The sequence below is a fragment of the Temnothorax nylanderi genome, unplaced genomic scaffold (genome assembly GCF_030848795.1).
Source record: "Temnothorax nylanderi isolate EJ_2023f unplaced genomic scaffold, tnyl_v1.0 TNYL_tig0261_pilon, whole genome shotgun sequence".
Taxonomy (NCBI): domain Eukaryota; kingdom Metazoa; phylum Arthropoda; class Insecta; order Hymenoptera; family Formicidae; genus Temnothorax; species Temnothorax nylanderi.
In genome coordinates, this window is record NW_027249323.1 from 231,914 (window position 1) to 259,001 (window position 27,088).

General features: G+C 34.4%; 1 protein-coding gene and 1 long non-coding RNA gene across 2 annotated transcripts; one reads left to right on the top strand and one right to left on the bottom strand.

The window, feature by feature from the left end:
• Nucleotides 1–1,814: 1,814 nt before the first annotated feature.
• LOC139780082 (uncharacterized) lies at nt 1,815–2,448 on the top strand. Its single transcript, XR_011720107.1, has 2 exons — nt 1,815–2,061; nt 2,138–2,448. It is a non-coding gene; the product is annotated as an uncharacterized lncRNA (long non-coding RNA).
• A 19,751-nt stretch (nt 2,449–22,199) lies between these two features.
• On the bottom strand, nt 22,200–25,419 carry LOC139780068 (odorant receptor 13a-like). The gene is made up of 9 exons (XM_071718583.1): nt 25,276–25,419; nt 24,991–25,110; nt 24,657–24,774; nt 24,323–24,572; nt 24,121–24,243; nt 23,855–23,945; nt 23,079–23,215; nt 22,657–22,789; nt 22,200–22,440 (listed from the first exon to the last, which is right to left on the bottom strand). Exons 1-9 carry the CDS (start codon nt 25,417–25,419, stop codon nt 22,390–22,392), a joined length of 1,167 nt encoding a protein of 388 aa, XP_071574684.1. The 3' UTR covers nt 22,200–22,389.
• Between the last annotated feature and the right edge of the window lie 1,669 nt (nt 25,420–27,088).

Consider the following 27,088-nt stretch of genomic DNA (forward strand, 5'->3'; position numbering starts at 1 on the left):
TTTACAAAAAGAATTAATTTGTCCGTCAGTGATTACAAACCAAGATATTTTATTTATTCAACTAACTAGCAATAGAGAAAAACAATTCACGACGTTTCGAGCCTTGGTTTGGGTCTTTTTCAAGTGAAAATCTATAACGCAGATATAAAATTTGTACAAATTGAAGATAGAACAAAATAATTTATTTAACACAGAATTCGGAAGTAAATGGACCTTTTTTTACCTTTTCTATTAGTACAGTTCTCGTGACACCATTCTTCACATTTGTTGCACTAAATTCAGTCTTTGGCCGGTATTCATATAGTCAGATCTTATATTTAAGACCGTCTTAAGCACAATCTTAAGATGTTGTATCACTGTGCCGTATTAGCATCTTAAGACATTACTTAAAATATTACTTAAGTTCTTGAAATAAAAACGGACTGTGAATACGGGCCTTCGACAGGTGCATGGACAGACGAATTTTTCATTGCAATAGATGTGATGCCAGTCCCCGAAACCTTACAGCAATCAACAACTCAACGCAAAGTCATTTTTCCAGACTTTACTTTCTGCATAGCCTCGTTCATTGTTTCTTGAGATCATGACTCATTAGTTGATTTGCAAACTATTTAGGAATAAAAAAAATACACTTTTTTGTAATAGCTATAAAATGTTGAAAAAATGTATGATCCAAATTACCCCGAAAAAGATGATTCAATTAAACTATCATAATAATATTATTTAAACTACTTATTAAAATGATTTAGCAAACTATATACACTGTATAAAAATCATTTGCATAAGTTTTAATACATCTTTTCATTACAAAGTCACAAAGTTGAGATCGTGATTTTACATTAGCGCCAAAATTTCTTTGTTTACTCACGATCTCTAACGCTATTGTTTCCGGTGCGGGGAAAACGCACGGAGGTAATTGGTACGATAAAACGGCTCATTTAAAACAATCCGATTCGCCCTGTGATCCGATTCGCCTCGGTCTACCCTATGTACTCTTTAACTCTGATACAATTTCTGGAAGCTAATAACATCGAATGTACTTCGAAGAAACTATGATTTTTGTCAACATTTTGGTTAGGTCGTATGTTCTTTAATTAAAAATGATGAAGCTGGCGCAAAGTTATGCGTATAAAGATGCAAGAGTAATGTCTTTCCCCAAAATCGGACAAAAAACTAACAATAAGATACAGATTTTGCTCGCGCAATATGAGCGAAAGTTAGGCTACGCTTATACGGCCAATTGGATCCCATTAGTTTGAATTAGTTGGATAGGAGTTATTTAGATTTAATAAAGGTTCGTGTGGTCCGTTTGGATCACCAACACAAATGCGATCGGTAGAAAAGAACGGCGGCGGGACACTTTGCACCCGGGCGTTAACAAGCCATTAAAACGGCCCTGCATATGTGTTTTTTAAATATTTGTATTCTGCACTAACTTGGAATTTTATGAACGTCATGCCCATCACATTAAAACCTAGTTGAAAAAAATACGATGTCGTATTCGCAATCGTAATCGCGATATGTCTAGCATATCTTTATGTCCGAGAAAAGTTAATAAAGTTAATAAAGAGATACATATGTCAAAACAGATATTTCAGAAAATATATTCTAATACAGAGCGAGGGTCGACATAAAAAAAACTAAATTATTAAATAAAGTACATAATGCAAATAGATATACATAAATATAATAATAAAGGCTCACAAGATTAGAAATCAATCAAAGAAAATGGAGCGTTGAGCCGTAACAAGGTGTTGGTGTTCATATATTCGAGTTAAATTAGAGCTCTAAAAAAGGTATTCTCGTCCGCCATTTTTCTTCCAACCGTATGTGAAAACATAACCTTTCAAGGAACCTTTTCGTAAACGTCAATACGCTTTTCGGTCTCGTATTTTCTGCTTCCAAAATGACTGGCTGCGTTACAATTAATTGCAGTAATAGAAGCGAAAAAGGGTTTCGACTTTTTCCAATTCCAACAAATGTGGCGCGACGAAAAAAGTGGAAAACATAAATCTTTGCCGTAAACAGTGGATATCAAGCAAGTCAGGTTGTGTCTGTGAAGTACGTCCAACGCTGTAAAAGCAAAGCATTATTTGTGCCTCATTAAATTAAAAATTAATTGTTTTCCTTATTACAGGTACACTTTGAGGATTCACAGTTCGAAAGTAGACGTGCCGACGGTTGGAGGGAATTGAAGCCAAATGCAGTTCCTACGTTATTTCATGTTCCTAATCCACCTCCCAGGATTGATTCACCTCCAAGGAAGTCGCTATAAATTCTTGAATATATGCAACATATTTGATAGCATATCAATGGTTTTCAGAAGCTACGAAATAAAGTTACTGCCACGTATGAACTCTTTGAAACTGCTTGTTACTCTGTAATAAATATTATAAATAGTCTATAAGTATGTATTGTATGAAATAAAGAATTGTTTTTAAAAACCAATTTCTCTGGAGATATTGTGAGTATGAGTTTTTATTAATCAATGTACATTATTATTATTATTAGGCAGTTACAGTGTTATTTTTGGAGTAACAATCTTTTGGAAAATGAAATTTATTTTATACAGTTCAAAATTATATGACTTTGAAGTTTGCAACGTTGCTAAGCAACGAAAATAAAAATCTTTTAGATTCTGTTAACAGCCAATTTTTTATACATAATTTTATCAAAAAAACGAAAAGAAAGACGCGATTCTCCGAAATTTTTTTGTTTTAAAAATTAACAATCACTCTCAAAAGAAACCACCATCAGTTTGGAATACTTTCGAGAGGGGGAACCTCCCCTAACAGAGGGATGATAAGTTTGAGAATTTTATATCTCCCGTGTTTACGCGATTCTCCGAAATTTTTTTGCTTTAAAAATTAACAATCCCTCTCAAAAGAAACCTCCATCAGTTTCGAGTACTTCCGAGAGGGGGAACCTCCCCTAACAGAGGGATGAAGTGTTTAAAAATTTCTATCTCCCGTGTTTACGCGATTCTCCGAAATTTTTTTGCTTTAAAAATTAACAATCCCTCTCAAAAGAAACCTCCATCAGTTTCGAGTACTTCCGAGAGGGGGAACCTCCCCTAACAGAGGGATGAAGTGTTTAAAAATTTCTATCTCCCGTGTTTATTCGATTTAAAATAAATTTCTTTTTTTAGACGCCATCAAAATAACTAAATCTTTTTTTTTAATGCTATACAGCTTGTTTGATTTAAGGTTGTCAAATGTAACTGAAGGTAGATTGAATCAAACCGAAAAGAAAAGTTATGTATCATTTTGCAATATTCCTATTAGTTATAGAGTAAAAATAGCTTTTTTCCAAATTTACAATTTCAATTTGTTTAAATATAAAGCTAGTTGAATTTTATGTATATAATAGTTACAATATATTCTAAAACCTTAAAATTAATTGTGAATTATTTTTATTTTTATTTAGCTTATAATTTAACCTTTAGAGGACGGGACTAGTACATATTTGAGCCATATATCATTTTTTATATTTCTAATTATTTTTATTTAAGAATATATACATTTCCGTAATGGATATGATGTACATATCCACCTTAAATCAAACAAGCTGTATAGCATTAAAAAAAAAGATTTAGTTATTTTGATGGCGTCTAAAAAAAGAAATTTATTTTAAATCGAATAAACACGGGAGATAGAAATTTTTAAACACTTCATCCCTCTGTTAGGGGAGGTTCCCCCTCTCGGAAGTACTCCAAACTGATGGAGGTTTCTTCTGAGAGGAATTGTTAATTTCTAAAACAAAAAAATTTCGGAGAATCGCGTAAACACGGGAGATAGAAATTTTTAAACACTTCATCCCTCTGTTAGGGGAAGTTCCCCCTCTCGGAAGTACTCCAAACTGATGGAGGTTTCTTCTGAGAGGAATTGTTAATTTCTAAAACAAAAAAATTTCGGAGAATCGCGTAAATACGAGAGACAGAAATTTTTAAACACTTCATCCCTCTGTTAGGGGAGGTTCCCCCTTTCGGAAGTACTCCAAACTGATGGAGGTTTCTTCTGAGAGGAATTGTTAATTTCTAAAACAAAAAAATTTCGGAGAATCGCGTAAACACGGGAGATAGAAATTTTTAAACACTTCATCCCTCTGTTAGGGGAGGTTCCCCCTCTCGGAAGTACTCCAAACTGATGGAGGTTTCTTCTGAGAGGAATTGTTAATTTCTAAAACAAAAAAATTTCGGAGAATCGCATAAACACGGGAGATAGAAATTTTTAAACACTTCATCCCTCTGTTAGGGGAGGTTCCCCCTCTCGGAAGTACTCCAAATTGATGGAGGTTTCTTCTGAGAGGAATTGTTAATTTCTAAAACAAAAAAATTTCGGAGAATCGCGTAAACACGGGAGATAGAAATTTTTAAACACTTCATCCCTCTGTTAGGGGAAGTTCCCCCTCTCGGAAGTACTCCAAACTGATGGAGGTTTCTTTTGAGAGGGATTGTTAATTTTTAAAGCAAAAAAATTTCGGAGAATCGCGTAAACACAGAAGATATTAATTTTTTTTACTTTTATCCACAGTTTAGGGGTAGTTTGGGGGTGTTAAGTAATTAAAAACTGTATATTATTCTTTCTTTTCGTTTTTTTGATAAAATTATGTATAAAAAATTGGCTGTTAACAGAATCTAAAAGATTTTTATTTTCGTTGCTTAGCAACGTTGCAAACTTCAAAGTCATAAAATTATTTTATTTGATACAGTTTGTACAAAGTATAATTAAATAAATTCTTTGACATTGAACTGTTGCAAATATTCAGCAACTTTCGGATAATAAGAGAACATTTTAAAAATATGATGTAACCGTTTCAGCTGACTGTTCAGGTAGAGATTTTCGGCCAACAAGCTTTCAATTTTTTCATCTGTGTAATACTCTTGAAGCTTAGGGTCCTAAAATGAGTGGAAGGAAGTATATTAAAGATGATAAATAGAGTGTTAAATTAGTAAACGAAAGACCTTTCCTTCCACTCATTTTAGGACCCTAAGCTTCAAGAGTATTACACAGATGAAAAAATTGAAAGCTTGTTGACCGAAAATCTCTTCCTGAAGAGTCAGCTGAAACGGTTACATCATATTTTTAAAATGTTCTCTTATTATCCGAAAGTTGCTGAATATTTGCAACAGTACAATGTCAAATAATTTATTTAATTATACTTTGTACAAACTGTATCAAATAAAATAATTTTAAACTGTATGAAATGAATTTCATTTTCCAAAAGATTGTTACTCCAAAAATAACACTGTAACTGCATAATAATAATAATGTACATTGATTAATAAAAACTCATGCCCACAATATCTCCAGAGGAATTAATTTTTAAAAACAATTCTTTTTTTCATACGATACATATTTATAGACTATTTATAATATTTATTACAGAGTAACAAGCAGTTTCAAAGGGTTTATACGTGGCAGTAACTTTATTTCGTAGCTTCTGAAAACTATTGATATGCTATCAAATATGTTGCATATATTCAAGAATTTATAGCGACTTCCTTGGAGGTGAATCAATCCTGGGAGGTGGATTAGGAACATGAAATAACGTAGGAACCGCATTTGGCTTTAATTTCCTCCAACCGTCGGCACGTCTACTTTCGAACTGTGAATCCTCAAAGTGTACCTGTAATAAGGAAAACAATTAATTTTCAATTTAATGAGGCACAAATAATGCTTTGCTTTTACAGCGTTGAACGTACTTCACAGACACAACCTGCCTTGCTTGATATCCACTGTTCACGGCAAAGATTTATGTTTTCCACTTTTTTCGTCGCGCCACATTTGTTGGAATTGGAAAAAGTCGAAACCTTTTTTCGCTTCTATTACTGCAATTAATTGTAACGCAGCCAGTCATTTTGGAAGCAGAAAATACGAGACCGAAAAGCGTATTGACGTTTACGAAAAGGTTCCTTGAAAGGTTATGTTTTCACATATGGTTGGAAGAAAAATGGTGGACGAGAATACTCACATTTATAGAGCCTTAGTTAAATAATATAATAAATAGGGGAGACCGGGGCGAAGTCGGCCCCGGGGCGGAGTCGTTTTTGCAATTATCTCGAAATCTGTATGTTGTGTAAACTCACCATTAATACTGTAAACGCGGCTTATGGTGCCCACGTGACCAACTGAGTTTAGTGAGGTTACGTGCCATGTTGTGATTCTTATCGAAGCAAACGTATTTTCGCAAGTCAAAAGTAAAATTTCTTTCGCGTCGAAAGTTTGTAATATCTTAAGTATTATTGTCTCTCCGAATCTCAAAGTAAGTGATGCTAAAGAGTAATGCATGCTGAACACGAATCCAGTGCAGTTTTTTTATTTTTATTGATTTCTATTATTTTATAAGCGACCAAACCTAAAACTTGTGTTCGGGGCGAAGTCGTGACCAAGCCAAAACGAAGTCAAGAAAGCTAAATAACATGTGCTGCGTATGCAGAGAACTTTATCATAGTGTTTTGAAAACGTCTCAACGAGATCTACAACTTTTATTTCAAGGAAAAAATCAAGTCCAATTTAAGAAATTAGTCGCATTTAAAATTTCTTGAAAACGACAACATCTACGACATGACTCATATCAGAATCATCAAGAGACACGGTAGTGTCTCGCGCCAAGTACGCGCGGAGCGAGACGCACCGTGACTGACTCTTTTACGCGAACGCACGAGTTGCGAGTACACGAGATTTTGAGATCTCAATAACGAGTAAACGGATCAAGTTCTAAGTAGGCTTGATCGATAGCTTGGGTCGATTTACGAATAAGAGTGTTTTTATTTTTCCGCTACGTGCCCTACGAGCGGAGATATTACGATGCAAAGTCCAAAATGGTAAATTTTACAATTAAGATACGTCATCGTCGTCGTCGTCGCCGTACGGTTGCTTTTTTCCTCGATAGATGGCATTTGAGAACTTGTCGAGCGTTCCCCCGGGTCCCCCCCATGACAGTGTTGCTACATTGAAAAGAGACAGCATATACGCGTACGTACGTGCGCTCGTCGCTCAGTGCGTTCGCGCGGACAGCGCGCTGTCAGTCAGTCATATAACCTAGAAATATTTATCGCGTTCGCGCGTAACACCGTGGTCTCTCATCGTTAAATATTACTAACAAGGGAACGGTTGGAAGTGTCCCTACCCGATTTAGATGCGCTTTGGATATGTTGTTCAGCATCAAAAAACATTAGACACGTATTTTTTTTTGCGGCGTATCTCGACGTTTATTGGTTGAAAAAACCCGATTTGGAACCTACCCGATTTGGATGCGCTTTGGATATGTTGTTGAGCATAAAAAAACATTAGACACGTATTTTTTTTTGCTGCGTATCTCGACGTTTAGGGGTTGAAACAACCCTTCGAAAATAACGGATTTTATATTTTTTTGCGAATATCTTCGAAAATATAAGGCGTAACGAAAAAAAATTTGTACGAAATGTTTATGGCTTTTTGTGCTCTTTACAATGGCGTAATCAGATTTTTCAAATTGGTCACATTTTTTAATTTAACCCTACCCCCACCTATTATTTTTGCCAAATATAACAATTTTTCCAACGCAAATTTAAGAGCGTCAAATGCCAAATACAACCATGTGTATTTTTATTATGATACCATTATTCGATTTTTGGCAAGACGAGATGATATGTGGTATAGGCGTCGCGCTGTAGGTAGGTGTTGCGTTATTTCTGTTCAGTTGCGCCGTACGCTTAAAAATTTCCATTTCAACTCCGGAATGACCGAAAGCGCTGATGCAAAGGCCAGCGCAAGGCACTGACAGCGAGAGATTAACGCTATTTCGAGAGTCCTAGACTAGCAACGGAATGTCGACTCCGACAAATTGTAAGATCGGGCGGGCAGTCGCAAATCATAATCTGAACGAACACGTGCGTCACATTAACCGCTACAATAATATACTATCCCGGTTACGGCACAACAAAATCAACAACCAAATTCACGCATTTGAATATCATTTGCTCGTGTCATAATTCCGGAAAGCAAGCATTTCAGATCGTAAGTTTGAAGTGTAAAGAACTGTGTGTTGTACGCTGTCGTTTTGTGAACATGTAAGTGTATTTTTATTGTTAACTTTATTGGTTTCTTACGCTTGTTACTTTTTCCTTTGATATTAAATATTTAATATAATTTTTTATTCAGCTCTTACTCAATTCTTTGCCAGTTTTGCCAGTGACTATATAATCTTTTGGGAAAGATGCACTTGGACACGGTACATTTGGACACGGTCATTTGCACACGATCAATCGGACACCGTTTATTTGGCCACTGTTCATTTGGACACCGTTCATTTGGACACGGTTCATTTGGACACGGTTCATTTGGACACCGTTTATTTGGACACGGTTCATTTGGACACGGTTCATTTGGACACGGTTCATTTGGACACCGTTCATTTGGACACGGGGCATTCGGACACCGTTTATTTAGACACGGTTCATTTGGACACGGTTCATTTGGACACGGTTTAATTGGACACGGTTTGTTTGGACACGGTTCGTTTGGACACCGTGTATTTGAACACGGTTTATTTGGACACGGATTATCTGGACACCGTAAAAAATACGGCCTGTGCAGTTGGACACCGTAAAAAATGCGGCCTGTGCAGTTGGACACCGAAATACGCGACCTGTGCAGTTGGACACCAGAATGCGCGGCCTGTGCAGTTAGACACCAAAATGCGCGACCTGTGCAGATGGACACGAAAATGCGCGGCCTGTGCAGTTGGACACCGAAATGCGCGTGCATGGGGGGTGCAGGGGGAACGAGGCCTCCCCCGCCCACGCATGTACTTTGATATATTATATAGAATATATTGACGAGTAAGGATGCAACAATATTAACATAATTTATGATTAACATGTCTATCATTTTTGTGTCCATCTGCACAGGTCGCGCATTTCGGTGTCCAACTGCACAAGTCGCGCATTTTCGTGTCCATCTGCACAGGTCGCGCATTTTGGTGTCCAACTGCACAGGGCGCATTTTTTACGGTGTCCAACTGCACAGGTCGTATTTTTTACGATGTCCAGATGATTCGTGTCCAAATAAACCGTGTCCAAACACACGGTGTTCAAACGCACCGTGTCCAATTGAACCGTGTCCAAATGAACCGTGTCCAAATGAACCGTGTCCAATTGATCGTGTCCGAATGATCGTGTCCAAATGAACGGTGTCCAAATGCACCGTGTCCAAATGAACGGTGTCCTAATGAACCGTGTCCAAATAAACGGTGTCTAATTGATTGTGTCCAAATGATCGTGTCCAAATGAACGGTGTCCAAATGCACCGTGTCCAAATAAACATTGTCCAAATGCACCGTGTCCAAATGAACGGTGTCCAAATGAACCGTGTCCAAATAAACCGTGTCCAAATAAACGGTGTCCAATTGATCGTGTCCAAATGACCGTGTTTAAATAAACGGTGTCCAAATGAACCGTGTCCAAATGAACCGTGTCCAAATGAACCGTGTCCAAATGAACCGTGTCCAAATGAACGGTGTCCAAATGAACCGTGGCCAAATAAACGGTGTCCGATTGATCGTGTGCAAATGACCGTGTCCAAATGTACCGTGTCCAAGTGCATCTCTCCCAAAAGATTATATAGTCACTGGCAAAACTGGCAAAGAATTGAGTAAGAGCTGAATAAAAAATTATATTAAATATTCAATATCAAAGGAAAAAGTAACAAGCGTAAGAAACCAATAAAAGTTAACAATAAAAATGCACTTACATGTTCACAAAACGACAGCGTACAACACAGTTCTTTACACTTCAGACTTATGATCTGAAATGCTTGCTTTTCGGAATTATGACACAAGCAAATGATATTCAAATGCGTGAATTTGGTTGTTGATTTTGTTGTGCCGTAACCGGGATAGTATATTATTGTAGCGGATAATGTGACGCACGTGTTCATTCAGATTATGATTTGTGACTGCCCGCCCGATCTTACAATTTGTCGGAGTCGACATTCCGTTGCTAGTCTAGGACTCTCGAAATAGCGTTAACCTCTCGCTGTCAGTGCCTTGCGCTGGCCTTTGCATCAGCGCTTTCGGTCATCCCGGAGTTGAAATGGAAATTTTTAAGCGTACGGCGCAACTGAACAGAAATAACGCAACACCTACCTACAGCGCGACGCTTATACCACATATTATCTCGTCTTGCCAAAAATCGAATAATGGTATCATAATAAAAATACACATGGATGTATTTGGCATTTGACGCTCTTAAATTTGCGTTGGAAAAATTGTTATATTTGGCAAAAATAATAGGTGGGGGTGGGGTAAAATTAAAAAATGTGACAAATTTGAAAAATCTGAATACGCCATTGTAAAGAGCACAAAAAGCCATAAACATTTCGTACAAATTTTTTGTTGTTACGCCTTATATTTTCGAAGATATTCGCAAAAAACTATAAAATCCGTTATTTTCGAGGGGTTGTTTCAACCCCTAAACGTCAAGATACGCCGCAAAAAAAATACGTGTTTTTTTTATGCTCAACAACATATCCAAAGCGCATCCAAATCGGGTAGGGACACTTCCGACCGTTCCCTTGTAAGTACGATCGTTTAATTCCGAATTTCGGTCGCGTCGCGCAAGGATCGAAGTGCCACGAAATTAGGATGTGGGTGTCACAAGACAAGAGGCAGAATATCAGCGGGATATGTAGTGATAGTCGTGACCGTTTACTATGTTTACGGGAGCGTTATTTCTGTAGTAACTTACAATAGTTGCTTTCCATTTACACTCAAGTGATCTGAGTCACTCAGATGTTTATTTTATACTCAGGTAAGATATGACATTTTGTATTTACCTGCTTATTTTGGTGACAAAGCTATCGCATAATAATACAGATCCATAGCCTCACTTTTGATGTGAGTTTATTAGATTCATTAAAGCACATGGTCTCGATTGTGGATAAAAACTCAGTTGAATCTCACTTGCCAGCATGCAAAAAGAACGTGCATTTAACTGAGTTATGACGTCACAAGTAAGAATTATCTGAGTTTTGATGTAAATGGAAAGCAACTATTAATTCACTCATTTAGAGGCAAAGCACATAACATGACGTAGCGATATACGATGGTCGTAGTCCTCGACCTGATAAATCAGGATACGCCAAAGCTTGTGCGTTACTTACATCCACGACTACGACTGTCATATGTGCTTTGGCCCTTACGTGGAGGAATTATCTTATAAGTTACTACAAAAGTAACGCTCGTGTAAACGTAGTACGTGACAGATAGTGTGTGTGTATGTATGTGTGTGTGATCATCAATATATCATATAATATTATATATTAGAAGGTGCATCCAAAATCACACACGTATGCATATGCTGTCTTGTAAATGTCTTGTAAATTGCTGTCTTGTAAAAGTTGAAGAGAACGAGAAAGTGATCTGTAGCGCAATTCGTATTGTAGGCAAGTTAAAATATTAATTGAATCAAGTTCATCATTATATTATTTATGATAGACGTTAATTTTATATCTTAGTGTCTGGAAATATTAATTATTCACGAAAGCAATAACAACAAAATAAATTTTGATAAATTTTATATTCGTATTCAGCTATCTCTAACATTTTAAAAAATAATTAAATTAAATATGTTCTTCTCACACACAAAAAAGATTATATTCTAAAAGAATTAATTAATATTTAATCTAAATATATCTATCATAATAAAAATTATAATAGCAAAGTTTTTGGAAGTGGTGGACAAACCAGTTTATATTTTTAATGCAAACTTTACCTTGAATTTTTATATTCGTTGTCAGTCATCAAAGAATTTTTTCTGCAGATATTTGAAAACTGGTGGATAATGGATTTTCTCGTGATTGAGCGCATACACGATTCTCTCTATTTAGATACTAACTTTCTGAATTCTTACACTAAGACTTTACTTTGGAGTATGGCAAACTCTTTGGTAATGAAGTTCTTAACAAGGTAAGATTTAAGATTATGCAATATAATTATAATTAAATTATCGTTTGGGAATATTATACATAACATTAACATAACTATTTTTTAAGGCAATTAACAAAGTTTTAACAAAGTTACAGCTGCTTGAATTTTGCCTATTTTTAAAGATAAATTTAGTGTTCCTTTAATTTTTGTGAGAAGTGTATAATTTACTTTTACTTAAATATTATTAATTTTTATGTAAATAGTAATTTTTTGTAACTAATTACTAATTTGCTAATTCAATAAAAATTTAATTTGTTGTTATTGCTAATTTCGTGAATAATTAAAAAATAAAAAATTTTTTACAGATCCTTGCTTAACACTACAAAATGGGTGATATCAGTACAAAATTACATTTTTCAAAAAAGGTAAAAAAAAGGCGCCAAGTACACGCAATGTATTTTGTAAATTCAAAAATCCCACCTAAGTGGTAGCTTTATTTCTCCTTGACAAAATTATATTACCTAACTTAACTCAAGTGACATGTATTTCAAAAAAAGATATGAAATCTTTAAATTAAATTGCGCCAATTGCAAAGAGAATATGTATATTGCTTTGAAAGATAATTGTTGTGCAACTACTTTAAAAAAATAAAACCCAAGTGGTATCTTTGTATTCCTATTCAAGGGTCTTCCTATAGCTTCTTAATTCTCTTTAACAAATTTTTAATATTACAAAGAATCATTTTAATTACAAAGAATTAAAGGTCGATTCAGACACAGCCGTGCCGTACCCGTACCGTATCACGGACAGAAACATTAGACAAGGATTCCTATTGTCTCCATCCTTGTCTAATGTGTCTCCAGCCTTGTCTAATGTTAACGATACGGATACGGTACGGGTACGGCACGGCTGTGTCTGAATCGACCCTAAAAAAGTAACAGTACCTACAAAATAAAAATATTTAATTAAAACAAAATAAATAAATTTTTCTTGTAAAAAAACTTGGCGCTGCTTTTTTACTCCTGTCGCATTCTTCCCTAAATTATGTTTATTGTTTTTTTATTCAATCAAAAATCTTAGTACTAATGTTTAAATTTTAATGTTTAAATTTCAAAGTCTAGCAGCGCCAAGTTTTTTTTACAAGAAAAATTTATTTATTTTGTTTTAATTAAATATTTTTATTTTGTACTGTTACTTTTTTAATTCTTTGTAATTAAAATGATTCTTTGTAATATTAAAAATTTGTTAAAGAGAATTAAGAAGCTATAGGAAGACCCTTGAATAGGAATACAAAGATACCACTTGGGTTTAATTTTTTTAAAGTAGTTGCACAACAATTATCTTTCAAAGCAATATACATATTCTCTTTGCAATTGGCGCAATTTAATTTAAAGATTTCATATCTTTTTTTGAAATACATGTCACTTGAGTTAAGTTAGGTAATATAATTTTGTCAAGGAGAAATTAAAAATTTTACATCTTTTTTTGAAATACATATGTCCTCCTTTAGACCATACAACTTTTGTCCAAAACATTTTTCCATATCTTTCATATTTTTCGATATATTTGCTTGCGTCTATTAAAATGACTCACTCTATATTCTGAGTAGTATACGAGAATGTACGAAAAATAATATACTACTGTGAGATATTACAAGTACGTCCTGAGAATTTACGAAAAATAATATACTACTGTGAGATATTACAAGTATGTCCTGAAAATTTATGAGAAATAATATACTACTAGAGATGTTATAGAAATGTTCGAAGTATATTGGTACGTATATTTACGGTACGAGTACAGAACATTCGAATGATATCATGTGCTGTATGGGAAAGTATATTCTATTATTTTTTATGATCAAAATTATGTATCTTTATTTAAAATCCAGTCCGAGAATGAAGACACGACTCCGCCCCGGGAATTTTGACTTTTCGATTTTTGCACCTTTGTCGTTTTTACTCTATACCGGTTGAACAAAGCGACGTAGACCAAAAATGCCTATATAAATTTTGTAGCCAAGGGTTTACTCTTTACACAATAGTATACTATATTTCACTAAAATGATTTATTTTGTTGTTAAAAATCGGCACCGAAAAAATAGGGCCGACTTCGCCCCGGTCTCCCCTATTATTTAATAAACTTTCTACAGTTTTCTAAAATAATTAAATCGCGTCGATTTAATTCCGGGGAGGGAAGGGTATTAATGTTCCAACGATAGCTGTGTTTCAAGTCCGACAAATAATCGGCGCGCAGTCTATTAAGTTGGAATATATATGTATATGTATATTATGTACATTTCTTTACTTAAATATAGAAAATATGAACACCAACACCTTGTTGCGGCTCAACGCTCCATTTTCTTCGATAGATATACATAAATTGAATGGAATATGTACACACATAAAAAATATTAATTGCCATAATTTACATAAAAAACGGCTATAATGCACACGAAATTATTAGCAACAAAAGATATAATGTAATTATTCAGAGATACTAACTCTATTATGTGATTGTGCACGATCACACAATTTTTAACACATCTATACGCAGCCTCCTCCTTTAATTATTCCCTAACAGCAATAATATCCAATATCTGTATATCTATAGAATATACTAAGGATGTACTTAATATACTGAGAACATCCTCATAAAATCTTATACTTTACGATATCCTCTGAACATTCTTAGAATATACATTTGCTGTTAAAGTTTGGATACAAATTTATGTCTAAAGTTAATCTGCGTTAACAATCCGTGCTAGCCAATTTATCTAAAAAATGCTCATTAATAAACGTATCTTAAACATAAATCGGATCCAAGGATCTTGAATTTCGATCGAGTAAAGTAGATAAACATTAATATTTAAATTTAATATCACTATCTCTACCTTGTGACCATATATCGTTCTATCTTTACGGCGTGATGTATGGACGAAACGAATTATTATTATCATAACGTACGCATTAATAAGACACTCAGTGACCAATGACAAATATTTATTCCATCACATTTGCCCTTTCTCTCTCGCTCAACAATAATCGATTTACACGATAAAAAAAAATATATATATACTTCTACGTATCAAAGATTTAATAAAATGTGTAAGAAACGTGTGACAATATGAGATAGTTCAGTATGAAATGAGAGATGAGATAAACACTGATCAGATTTCTCGCAAGCAACATGTAGACGCGAATATACCAATTAAATGCACGAGGATGCGTTTCGAATTAAAATGTTGTTTAGTCTTACAAAGTGCCATTATTGCGGAGTTATCCCAAGATCTCGCACATCTCACATTCATGTGGGATATGCGAGATTCTGGGGTAACTCTGCAATAATGGCACTTTGTAAGACACATGAACGTGAAACATCAACATCGAGTCGATCGCCACGATGATTGTGACGAATCCGAAGGTGCCAATGTACGATTGCACCAGCAACGGGTAGTAACACTTCTCAGAGTTTATGAAATATTCCGTGCGGAACATCAGGGGTTTACCCTCGGAAATGTTATACAACCCCGTGTAGCCGGCTGTGTTTAGTACCGTGTTTAGTACAATCGATACCGTTATATACGGAGTCATATAGGGAGACATAAATAATATATATCAATCAAAAGTCGAGCCTACGGCTTGTATTAACTGTTCAGCTTAATATACGCGAGATATTTTAGCTTTATTTGAAAAGTATCTATATTTTGTATATGTCACCTAACCTGACCTTGCGCGCGTATTTTCTTTATTTTCAGGGATCAAACACTATCCGGCTGTTAACCCCGTTTTTTCGAAAACTACAGTTTTCAAGGATTTTTATATAAATAATATATAAAAATACGATACATGCAAGTAAAGTATTTATAACAGCAAGTGCATTCATTTCTGTGCAAAACACACGTATCATGTTCATCCTTTACAGAGAAACCTATACGAATCTAGGGGTGTATTGAAATTAATGAGCGGTAGTGTATATATACACAGAGTGTCACCAAATTCGCGCCCACTATTTACACTATTCCTTATTAAAAATTGAGTCGAAAAGTCCTAAACCATTTTCTTTTTATAATGATTAGTAAAATAGTAATTATTAAGCAAAGTCAATCCACTCAGCGCCGTCTTTTAGCTGGCCGTACGTCAGTGAGCCGCGTGCCTGGTAGTGTGTGCTCACTCATACTATCAGGCGCACGCTTCACTGACGTACGGCCGGCTAAAAGACGGCGCTGAGAGCCAATTTCACCAACTACGGTTAGCTTAACCGACGGTTAAAGTTAACAGGATTGACCAATAGAAATGAATCCACCCTGCTAACTTTAACCGTAGGTTAAGCTAACCGTGGTTGGTGAAATTGGCTCTTGAGTGGATTGCCTTTGCTCAATAATTACTATTTTACTAAGCATTATAGAAAAAAATGGTTTAGAACTTTTCGACTCAATTTTCAATAAAGAATATCGCTGTGTAAATAGTGAGCGCGAATTTGATGACATCTATATATATATATATATATGTATATATATATATATATATATGTATATGTACAGGGTGTATCAAGACGATACAGAGCGGTACGGCGGGTTGCCCATTCGAGCAGGCGCGCATGGTCGTTCACAATTGCGTTGACTTCGGTGCATCACCTATAATCACTCGCATATCTTTTTTACAATAAAATGAACTTTTTAGCGCCCGAAGTTGCAATACAATTGTGACGGATTTCCGTAGCAGTAAAGTTAAAACAGAAGTCGAGATGACAATACAGGTTATGAAATAAATTTTATTAAGAAAACGAAAGACATATTCTCTCTTACGAAAAAAGCTCGTACCATAAACCATCATAATCATTATATATTATAATTTTATTACTTAAATTATTTTTTGCACACAATGTTTATGCACAGGACAAAAGTCAGCAATTAGCATATGTGTGCAAATTTAAATTATAAGTCGGCTAATAAATTTCATTCAATGTAAGTTTAAATAATGGCAGAAATCACCATTAACAAATCTTACAATATTCATTTTGTTTAATTAATAAATAATTTATCATTAAATTGATAATCAATTTAATATATCAATACTAATGAGCATTATATAATTCTTTATATAAATGATGCTGCTGCATCTTAAAAATCTTAATCTTAATCTCATAAACAAGAGGTTTATTAGTATAAAATATACATTTTAAATATGATGCTAATGAATAGTTTATATAAGGCAAATTATCATAATATTTAATGAATACTTTTCAGTAATAAATTTCTTGTAGATTTATATGAGATTCAGTAGCATTATTTACATAAAGATGCTTATTAGCATCAGTATATTGAATTAATTATTAATGTTAATGATGAAATATTAATATTCTGAAATAAATGTTGTTAGACATAAGATCCGCTGATAATCGTTTTTATCGTTATAAATAACGATGGAAACGGTTATCAGCGGATCTTGTGCCTAATAACATTTATTTCAGATTATTTATATATATATATATATATATATATATATATATATATATTGTATATATATAATTTATATTAATTTTTGTATTAAATATTTTGTTCCGTGCAAAATAAAATAATTGAAATAATAAAATAATAATGTATAATAACTATGATCGACTATGATCCAGCTTTCTTGGTAAGAGAAAAATAAGGCATCCCTCGTTTGTCACGTTTACTTTATAAAATGTATTTTCATACCTTGTCACTTTGGCTTCTGTTTTAACCGATCAATGTTGAAGTCTATTAAAATTGAATGTTTTGCATAATTTAAGTGAATGTCTCGTATGTCTGATGGAAATTTGTCGAAAGCGCAGAGATTAAACAAAAATCATCAGTAATCAGTAATATAAATATTAAGATATAAACTCGTTTCTACAAGGTGGCAGTGTCTCATAAACCTGATCTCGTATGTAACCCCATACAAAAAAATCCATAGGTGTTAGAGGTCAGGAGAGCGTGGGGGCCATTCATGCAGAGTACTATGGATGCCTATCCATCTGTTAGGAAATCTTTGATTTAGTATATTACGAACGAGAAGGGATGTATGAGCAGGATGGCCATCTTGTTGAAAGATAATATTTGGTAATACAGCCAATGGAATATCTTCTAATAAATTAGGTAATGTTTCCTCCAGGAAAGCGGAATAAACTTCTGCTGTGACGTTAATATTTTCCGGAAAAAAATACGGCCCGATAACTTGATTATCTAAAATTACCATCCAGACATTAATATGGAATTGGCCCTGGATGTGTGTTTCCTTTCGGCAATGAGGATTTTCCTCCGCATAATGATGTTCATTATGTCTGTTTATGTCTGATAATGGAGCGTATTAATTGTTATTAATTTTTTATTAACCATTTATTCTCTCGCGGTCGATAGCATATATTTTACATAGGATATAACTGCGGGGAATATGCTACTCGTTATGTTTAATAAACCTACGGCTAAAAGCGCTTCTGTAAATACCATGAAATTGTTCATAGTTCTATATCTGACGTTTTGCTTAAGTTTTGTTTATTTCCTAGCAATATTATAGTTGTCGTTCTATTAGTATTGGTTAGGATGAAAGTATTCAGTACGTCGCTGATTTGTTTTATTGACAGCCGTATTGTACAGGCTCATTACAATATAAAACTGCCTCTTGGGAGAATATGGTAATACATATATAGGTAGGGGTAAAATGCCAGTACTGTTTACAGCTTTCTACTGCTAATAGATTAGGAAGTTGTAAACTGTATAAACAAATATTTTCGCGTATAAATGTTAAAAATAAATAGACCTAAATATAATATTTCATGCGCTATAAATAAGCTACGTACTTTAATATTTTGCAAAATTGTATTCCGGATAATTTAGACTACTTGTAGTAACTAGTACCGGGGTGAAGTCGTCACTATTTTTACGGTGCCGATTTTTAACAACAAAATAAATAATTTTAGTAAAATGTGGTGTACCGTTGTAAAGAGTGAACCCTTGGCTACAAAAATAGGGACATTTTTGGTCTACGTCGCTTTGTTCAACCGGTATAGAGTAAAAACGACAAAAGTTCAAAAATTGAAATGTCAAAATTGCCGGGGCGGAGTCGTCACACCATCTCGGGCTGGATTTTGAATAAAAATACATAATTCCGATCATGAAAAATAATAGGATACATTTTATTAATTATTTTTTAATAGAAAAATGGAAACATTTATTAATTAAAAACACGATGACGGAAAATAATTACAAGAAAAGCGCACGCACTTGTGTGCCCTATGCTCGAACGAAATGCACTGTTTCTCGTCAGCTCTGTTCTTTGTCATCTCTAAGCACACGCAGCACATATTATCCAAGTCCTCATCGGAATCCGACCACTGCTGCTTCCTTAACTTTGATTTTCGCCCTTTGATTTTTGAAGCTTCCATAATATCGTACGGCCACGTCATCCAAATGTACTATTTCATCATTATTCTTCTTCGGCCAGTCGTTCAACGTAGTTCTCGGGACTCCAAATTGTTTTGCGGCTACTTTTGTCTTAATTTTATCTGTTTCATTATTTTTATCTTTTTTTACCGCAAGAATTGCCTTCCTGAGTTGCTTCTTGTCGACGGGAGTCGTTTTTTGATGGTACGTGCGTATCATTTTCTTGCAATTGAGAAATATAATAACGAATTTGCAACGAAAAATAGAGTGAAACCACCTAAAGTCGTCACAGTGACGAGTCCGCCCTGGACTTGGTAATGGTGACGACTTCACCCCGGACACAGATTTTGATCGCTCATAAAATATTAGAAATCAACGAAAATAAAAAAAAACTTCACTGGATTCATGTTCAGCATGCATTACTCTTCAGAATCACTTATCTCAAAATTTGGAGAGAAAATAATATTTAAAATATTAAAAATTTTTGACGCGCAAAAAATTTCACTTTTGACCTCCAAAAACACGTTTGCCTTAATAAAAATTACAACATGGCACATAATCTCACCAAACTCCGTTGGTCACATGGGCACCATAAGTAGCGTTTACTATATTAATGGCGAGTTCACACAACATACAGGTTTCGAGATAACTGTAGTGACGACTCCGCCCCGGTGATGACTTTGCCCCGGTCTCCCCTACACAACACTATTGAGGTACAAAGAAAGTAATAAAAACATTTTTTTACATGTTCTAAACAAGAATGCCTCGAATGTGCACAAAAAACAAAAAAAAATGTAGCTGAAAAGTTATAAAATTTTAAAGTTTATAAGGTTTCAAAATTTATAAAGTTTAAGGTTTTAAAGTTTTTAAGATTTATTTTTCATTTTAATTTCAAATGTTGCAATCCAATATTACAATAATTTTAATATTACAATTAAATTTCAAAATTTTATTTTTTATTTAAAAAACTATTTATACTGACTTATTTTAAAGACTATCTGTACTGTTTTTATGAATAAAGTAACTTTGGATGTTAAATTACTACATGTTTGTACGTGGTATATTACCTTATACTATGTGACACATGGTTGAGTAATATGCCAATTTGCAAAACTGTATTTCTTTCTTTTTAATAATAAAAACAATCAAAATATTGATAATTATTCACTTTAGGGGAAGCACTTCCGATGACCTTGACCTTGACAAATGTTGTCAAGGACATGATTCTGAGTAATTTTTCCTTATAACTTAATCGTCGCTCATTGCTTGTTTAAAAGTTATGAACAAAAAAAGTTTGAGAAATATAACATTTATTTTGAGTATTGAAAAGGCACAAACGACTAATATGTATGTGGAAATTATAAGAGGCGTGGAACCTACTGTCCCCATGCATACACTTTCCATGCGTTTCCATAGTTTGTGTCAGTACTAAAAAAAAAGTAATTTGCTGATATATGTATGTATAGATAGTACACATGTAGGCGGAGGTGGGTGGAGATGGACCTCGATTCACGTAGAAAGTTGAAAACCCTAACTGTAAAATAATAAACCTTGTTTCACCTTATAAGCAGGGTTGGTGTGGGGTGTGGTGGACCTCGCTTTGCGTGGAAAGTACAATACTGTCTAGAGAAACATTCACGAGAAGCGAGGTCCACCCTACCTCATCTTACCCCAACTCTGCTTATAAGATGAAACGAAGTTTATCATTGTACGGTTCGGGTTTTCAACTTTCCATGTAAACCAAGGTCCATCCCCACCCTCCCCTGCCTGCGGAAGAGGGGCGGCAGCCCCTCTCCCGCCTACATGTGTACTATTTATATATACACATATCAGCAAATTACTTACCTTAGTATTGACACAAACTGTTATATTTCTCAAACTTTTTTTGTTCATAACTTTTAAATAAGTTATAAGCGACGATTAAGTTATAAGGAAAAGTTACTCAGGGTCATGTCCTTGACAACATATGTCAAGGTTAAGGTCTTCGAAGATGCTTCCCTTAAAGTAAATAATTACTAAAATATTTTATTAAAATTATATACTAATAACAGATAAAAGAAGGAAACAGAAGCCTAGTATGCAAAAATATTTCAAAGAGAAAAAAGAATAGAAAAAAATCAAATTTTTGTTAAGTGTGACGTATTTCTCCCAGTTATCCTAAATTATATAATGTATACCTATAATGTATATACCTATGTATATACAGGGTGGGGCACTTATAACTTACACACCTCGAAAAACTTGTAAATTATAAGTAATTATAAGGGGGGTCATGTAATGACCCCCTCGAAATCATTTGTATATGTATAACAATTTTTCGTATAACTTATAATTTACAAGTTTTTCGAGGTGTGTCAAATGATAATTTTTAATCATCATTTAATCACCTTTTTCCTTTTTCGAGAAATCGAATTTCTCTTTTTCAACGGCACTATAGCTCAAGATCAAGCCATGGCCTCCTGAAGTTCGGCCTGTATAAAATCCTAGGCCTCCCTTCTGCTTTCTTAGAGATACACTCTCGGCGGGTTGCCATTAACCCTTCCACTTATAAAAAATGTACACATAGTGTATACATTTTTTATAAGTGGAAGCGTTCAAAAATTTTCAAGGACAACTTCGTTTTTTTTTTTTAAGTTAGAGACAGTTCGAGAGAGATGGAGATACACCATCTCCAAAACCAAATTATACGTTGCTTTCGAACAGATGACATCTGAATCAGATGACCTGATACAAGACTAATCATTTTGATATATAATACTTACTTACTTATTATTAATAGTAATGGCACTTTATAGAATATTATATATACATATATATATATATATATATATATATATATATATATATAATATATACACACACACACATATATATGACACTGATATTAAATATATAGTTCGCATCAATTTAGTAACTTCGATGTAAGATACAATTTTAGTAACTGTAGCGATTGTTTTCAATTTTAGATCAAAATTTCTAGGTAACCGATGCTAGTCAGTGCTAGATCTAACTAGTGGATTGTTGTTGCCTCTTGTTATCATGATCGCATCAATTATCTCGGAAAGCTGTGTCCATCAATGCGCCGAGCGTAAGAAAGTAAAATATGACACAGCAGTCTTCAAAATCTTGAAGAAGAACGGATAACATTGTAAGGACAGTATTTAAGTGTAAACATAATATAATTGCGATTGACAACATAATGAAGAAATGTGTTTCAGTCATATACAATAGATAAGATATGTACTTCAATTGAGGCATACGACACGATACATTTTTTTCACGTAAACGTTATGTCGACGTACCCTTTTCATCCCCTTATAGATTCAGAGAAATTATCTTACCGTGGCGAATGTTTCCATGCACAAAACGAACATACCGCCGGCCGTTAATACGCAAGGCGGCTGTGTTTTCATCATCATAAAAAGGACAAGCTTTTTTGTTCTGGGCGACGCATCGTACCAGTTTAAATTTATTCTGCAATTATAGACATGAGATTGCGTTTTTCTATGCTTCTAAATTTATATTCATATCCCAGTGAACACAATGTCCCAAATTGGACACAAGACATCTTAAAGACATCATAAAACGTCTTGAAAATGTCTTAATGACGTCTTTAAGACGTCATATGTTCCGATTTGAGACATGCGTGTTGACTAGGCTAGTTCATTGAATCCATTAAATTAATTGTTATGTTCATATACTTCTAACAATAATATTAATTATCTTGTTTTTAATGCTTACGCGAGATACGTAACATACTTACAGATTAGTATGAAGATATCCACTATTATCTATCAATCTCTGAGCATTAATACATTCGAAGCATAGATGAAATGATAACGCACACGTTACCGCTACTAGTCTAAGAAGCTCAGACAGATCGTCCGATTTTGACACAGCCTAAACGACATTACATTAATTGTGGCCGGATAATTAATCACTATTTTAATTGTAGGAGAGCGACTATACACATATTATTTTGTAAATTTAGGTTACACAATGGACTTTCTCCACCTTTCGAATATTTTTATTCATGTAATTGTGATAAAAATGTATATTTTTCAACAAATCTTTTTTTAGAGGGGGGATTCCACATACGGCAAAAAATACCATTATAAAATCAAAATTCAAATTTGCTTGTTACATTGCGAAATACAAACATTTAAGAAAGGAGAAAATCCCAAGAAGCAAATTAGCATCTTGAAATTTTGTCACAGATATATGACAATCCTAGAATTAAACATCCAATCAAATATATAATAAATTTAGTAATAATATGATTAAAAGAGTAATAAAGAGTGTCTATCCTTTGTGTAAATCAATGTAAGATCCCAGACAGCACGCGTGTCTAAAATCGAGACATAAGACGTCTTATGTTCCGATTTTAGGCACGATGCTGTCTAAGATGTAAAATAACTTTAGATTTACGAAATTACTTATCTCTGCAATCGTTCATCTGCCGGTACATTACTAAATTAGTTGACATCAATCCTCGATACTATCGCAATTAGCATAATAATATGTACAAAACGCACATACCCCAACGCTCGTAACGCTCATAGCTATCATATTCAGCCCAGAATGAAACAGAAAGTGCTTGGAGTACACAATTTCCATGAGATTAACAAACCTTGATTCAAATATATTTCAATAAAAATGAATGAACACGTCGTGATACCGGGAAAATTAGACAATTAATTAAATCATATATTTGTATAAGACTACATAAATTTCTATTTTTATTCCAAAACAAGCAGTGTTTAGATATCTAGATTACAATAATCGAGGTGTAAAACGACACAAACCTTATAGCCGCTCTGTGATCGTGAATGCATTGTATCATATTTCGATATGCTGTATCTTTCGTAATTGGGGGATTGACATCTCCGGTCAGGTATACCTCCTGTATCGCTTGTTCTATTCGCGAGCTTCAAGGATAACGAAATAAAATTGAGAAAGAAGAGGGCCCCCTCGTTAAATCTTCTCCCGTGAGACGCTGTTACTCACCCAGTTATGATAAATAGCCCGCAAGCGTGTTGCACAAATATGATAAATATCGCATCAGTTGCGACGATGGACGTAACGCAAATTATAGCGGTAAAATATCCGTGAATCAAAATTGGAAAATAAAATTGATCCATGTCGACGTAATATTCGACTCTGTGCAACATGGGCCGAGTCGTGGCGTTGGCGACACGAAGGATTAACGGTTGGAAGGGCATCAACATAAATACTACCGTTAGCGAATATAGCACACCTAAAGAAAAGTTATTTGAAGATATATAGGCCTAATAAATTAATTAAACGAATATGAAAATTTCGTTCTCGGACTAATACTCACAAACGTAAATAGTCGAGGATTTTTTGCCACTATCCGCGTATTTTTTAAGAATCTTTGTATCATTGGAATTTTTCAACGAATAAAAATCATCTCGTATTCGATCGAGTAATGCCCTGATCTATAAATTTATTTGCATAAATTATTTAAGTATACGTTCAAAGTATACCAATACGTTGCTTGAGGTTTTATGTTTTGTTGGAGTTAAATGTTTGGCGGTACGCTTCGTAAATTGACACATTGAAACAATTCGCGAGCAGAAAAACATTTTTATCACGACAGGATGAATGAAGTTAATTACTCAGATACATATCACAGAGAAAATGATCCCACATACCTCATTCACGCACAGTGTGGAATTCATTATTTTCGTCATACCCGATACATCAACCATTATCGGAACAAGACACTCGATCACGATGTCCATATCGTAAATGTAGGGGAACATACCACATAGCTTGAAAGAATTAATTATTATCATAGTTATGCAAAAAAAATTAAATCCACGATTACGACTCGTCTTTTTAATATAAAGTTTATTCTACACCATGAAGGAGAAGCGTGAGTTGAATGAATTTATTTCTTCGAAATAACGCAATGGAGTAGGTAGTCGTCGTCGTACCTTAGTAAGAATTTGCAAGCAAACTATAGTTACTATGACGAAGACTATTGCGTGGCTCGTCCTGGACGATTGGTAAGGCCATTGGCCGATTGCCGACAATAGAATTTTGTTGACTCTGTAGTTGTACCCGTCGAAGAAATCCATTTTACTTATATTAGTGGCGTACTAAGGGCATCACGGGTCTTTTCGATCCTTACCATATCGTCCAGTCATACGCAATATCTCGCAATATTAACAATTCTTTGTGTAACACAACTCTTGAAACAATTGTTCCTATTAGGTACTTATAGCTGATGCCGAATGATTGCTGAAAGGTATACATCTAATTCTGCGGCTTGATGTTCGTTGCAGAGCGACGTATCGTAATTACAGGACGCAATTTGCTTTGTATTATCTGTCATTTCGAAAGTATGAATTTTCAAGACGCTTCTCTGAATTCCCCATCTCGCAACGACTTTCTGTCTTATCAAGTCCTTTCTGTTTATTTTATCACGAATCGGTAATAGAGTGCCGAGTAAGAATAGAAATAAGGAAGTATATTATCGATGTTTTTAACATCGCGTATCTACGATATTTTCGATCTGATCTTGCAACCCTGTTGCAAAGATTTTCGGAAAGTGAACGCTTAATAAATAGTGTCATTTCAAACGCTATGAAACGGATATGGAATATTGCAACTCGGTACATATAATTGCTTATCGCGCACATATTTACAGAAATAGAGATATTTTTTTGTTAAATTAAATAAACTTATACATATATCTAATAATTGTTACGTTAGTATGTTACGTTTTGCATACGTTCTTCCGATATTAATACGTTACACATATGTGCATATATTTTAATTATATAAAATTATTTCATTAAATTTTCTTGAAATATATCTTGAAACGTACATGTAATACGATTTTGAGCGTCATAAGAAAAATTAGAGGATGCGTCGAGGATTTCGCTACGCGCTTGCAATGCCATATGGCTCTCAAATACGTTTCAGATTCGTTTCCAAAAACGGCGGAGTGTTGAAATTGCAAACAGCAATAGTCGATCTATCATACGCTCGTCACGCGCTCCATCCCTCGAATGGAGTTTCTAATTGGATGTGGATGGAATTGAATATGAGCTGACGAAAAGTTAATTATTATATGACGAGGGTACGTTCTCAATCATGACCATAGTCAAATTTATCCAAAGTCAGAAAAAAATTGTTGCTATAGAATATTCGCCAATATATCTCTATAGTTACCTAAATAGCTTAAAATATTTTCTCATTGTTGTTAGAGCCTATAGCATATCGATCATCCTATGCTATTAGCGCCTATAAGCGCTCGGCAATTATTTTATCAACGATTGCTTAGCAACTAAAAAATATTGTTAATAATTTTAAAACAATTCAGCAACAGTTTCAACAATTGTTATAAAGAACATGCGCTGGCAAAAAGTTACTCTGGCCGTTCACAACGTCGTTCATTGTGTTGAGCGTCTATCATCTACAGTGCACGTTTTGTGCCAAAGTTTCCCGCAGTGAAAAGATGATATCGAAATTAAACATTAACGGGACGTAATTGTTTATATCGAACGCGTTTAAATGTCTACTCGGCAGTATCTATTGATTAAACTACTCACCCGGTTGCGCAAGGTGTCGTTCCTCCCGAGTGCACTCTTCTCCTCGGCTGCTATCACGAGATCTCCCGCCTTCAGTCACCAACACCTTACACCTTCTTCCCACTGTATCGCGATTCTTAATACAAGGTTATTAAAAGTCCCTTATCAACGGCATCGCTTTACGAGAGAGATAGAATTAACCTTCACCCAA

Excerpts from the sequence above, each read along its gene's own strand:
- LOC139780068 (XM_071718583.1), bottom strand. The coding sequence starts at position 25,419 with ATGGATTTCTTCGACGGGTACAACTACAGAGTCAACAAAATTCTATTG. Across the intron at positions 23,946-24,120 it reads GATCACAGAGCGGCTATAAG|GTTTGTTAATCTCATGGAAA; the intron begins GTTTGTGTCGTT and ends ATTTGAATCAAG. Across the intron at positions 22,790-23,078 it reads GGATATCTTCATACTAATCT|AATAAATTTAAACTGGTACG; the intron begins GTAAGTATGTTA and ends CTATAATTGCAG.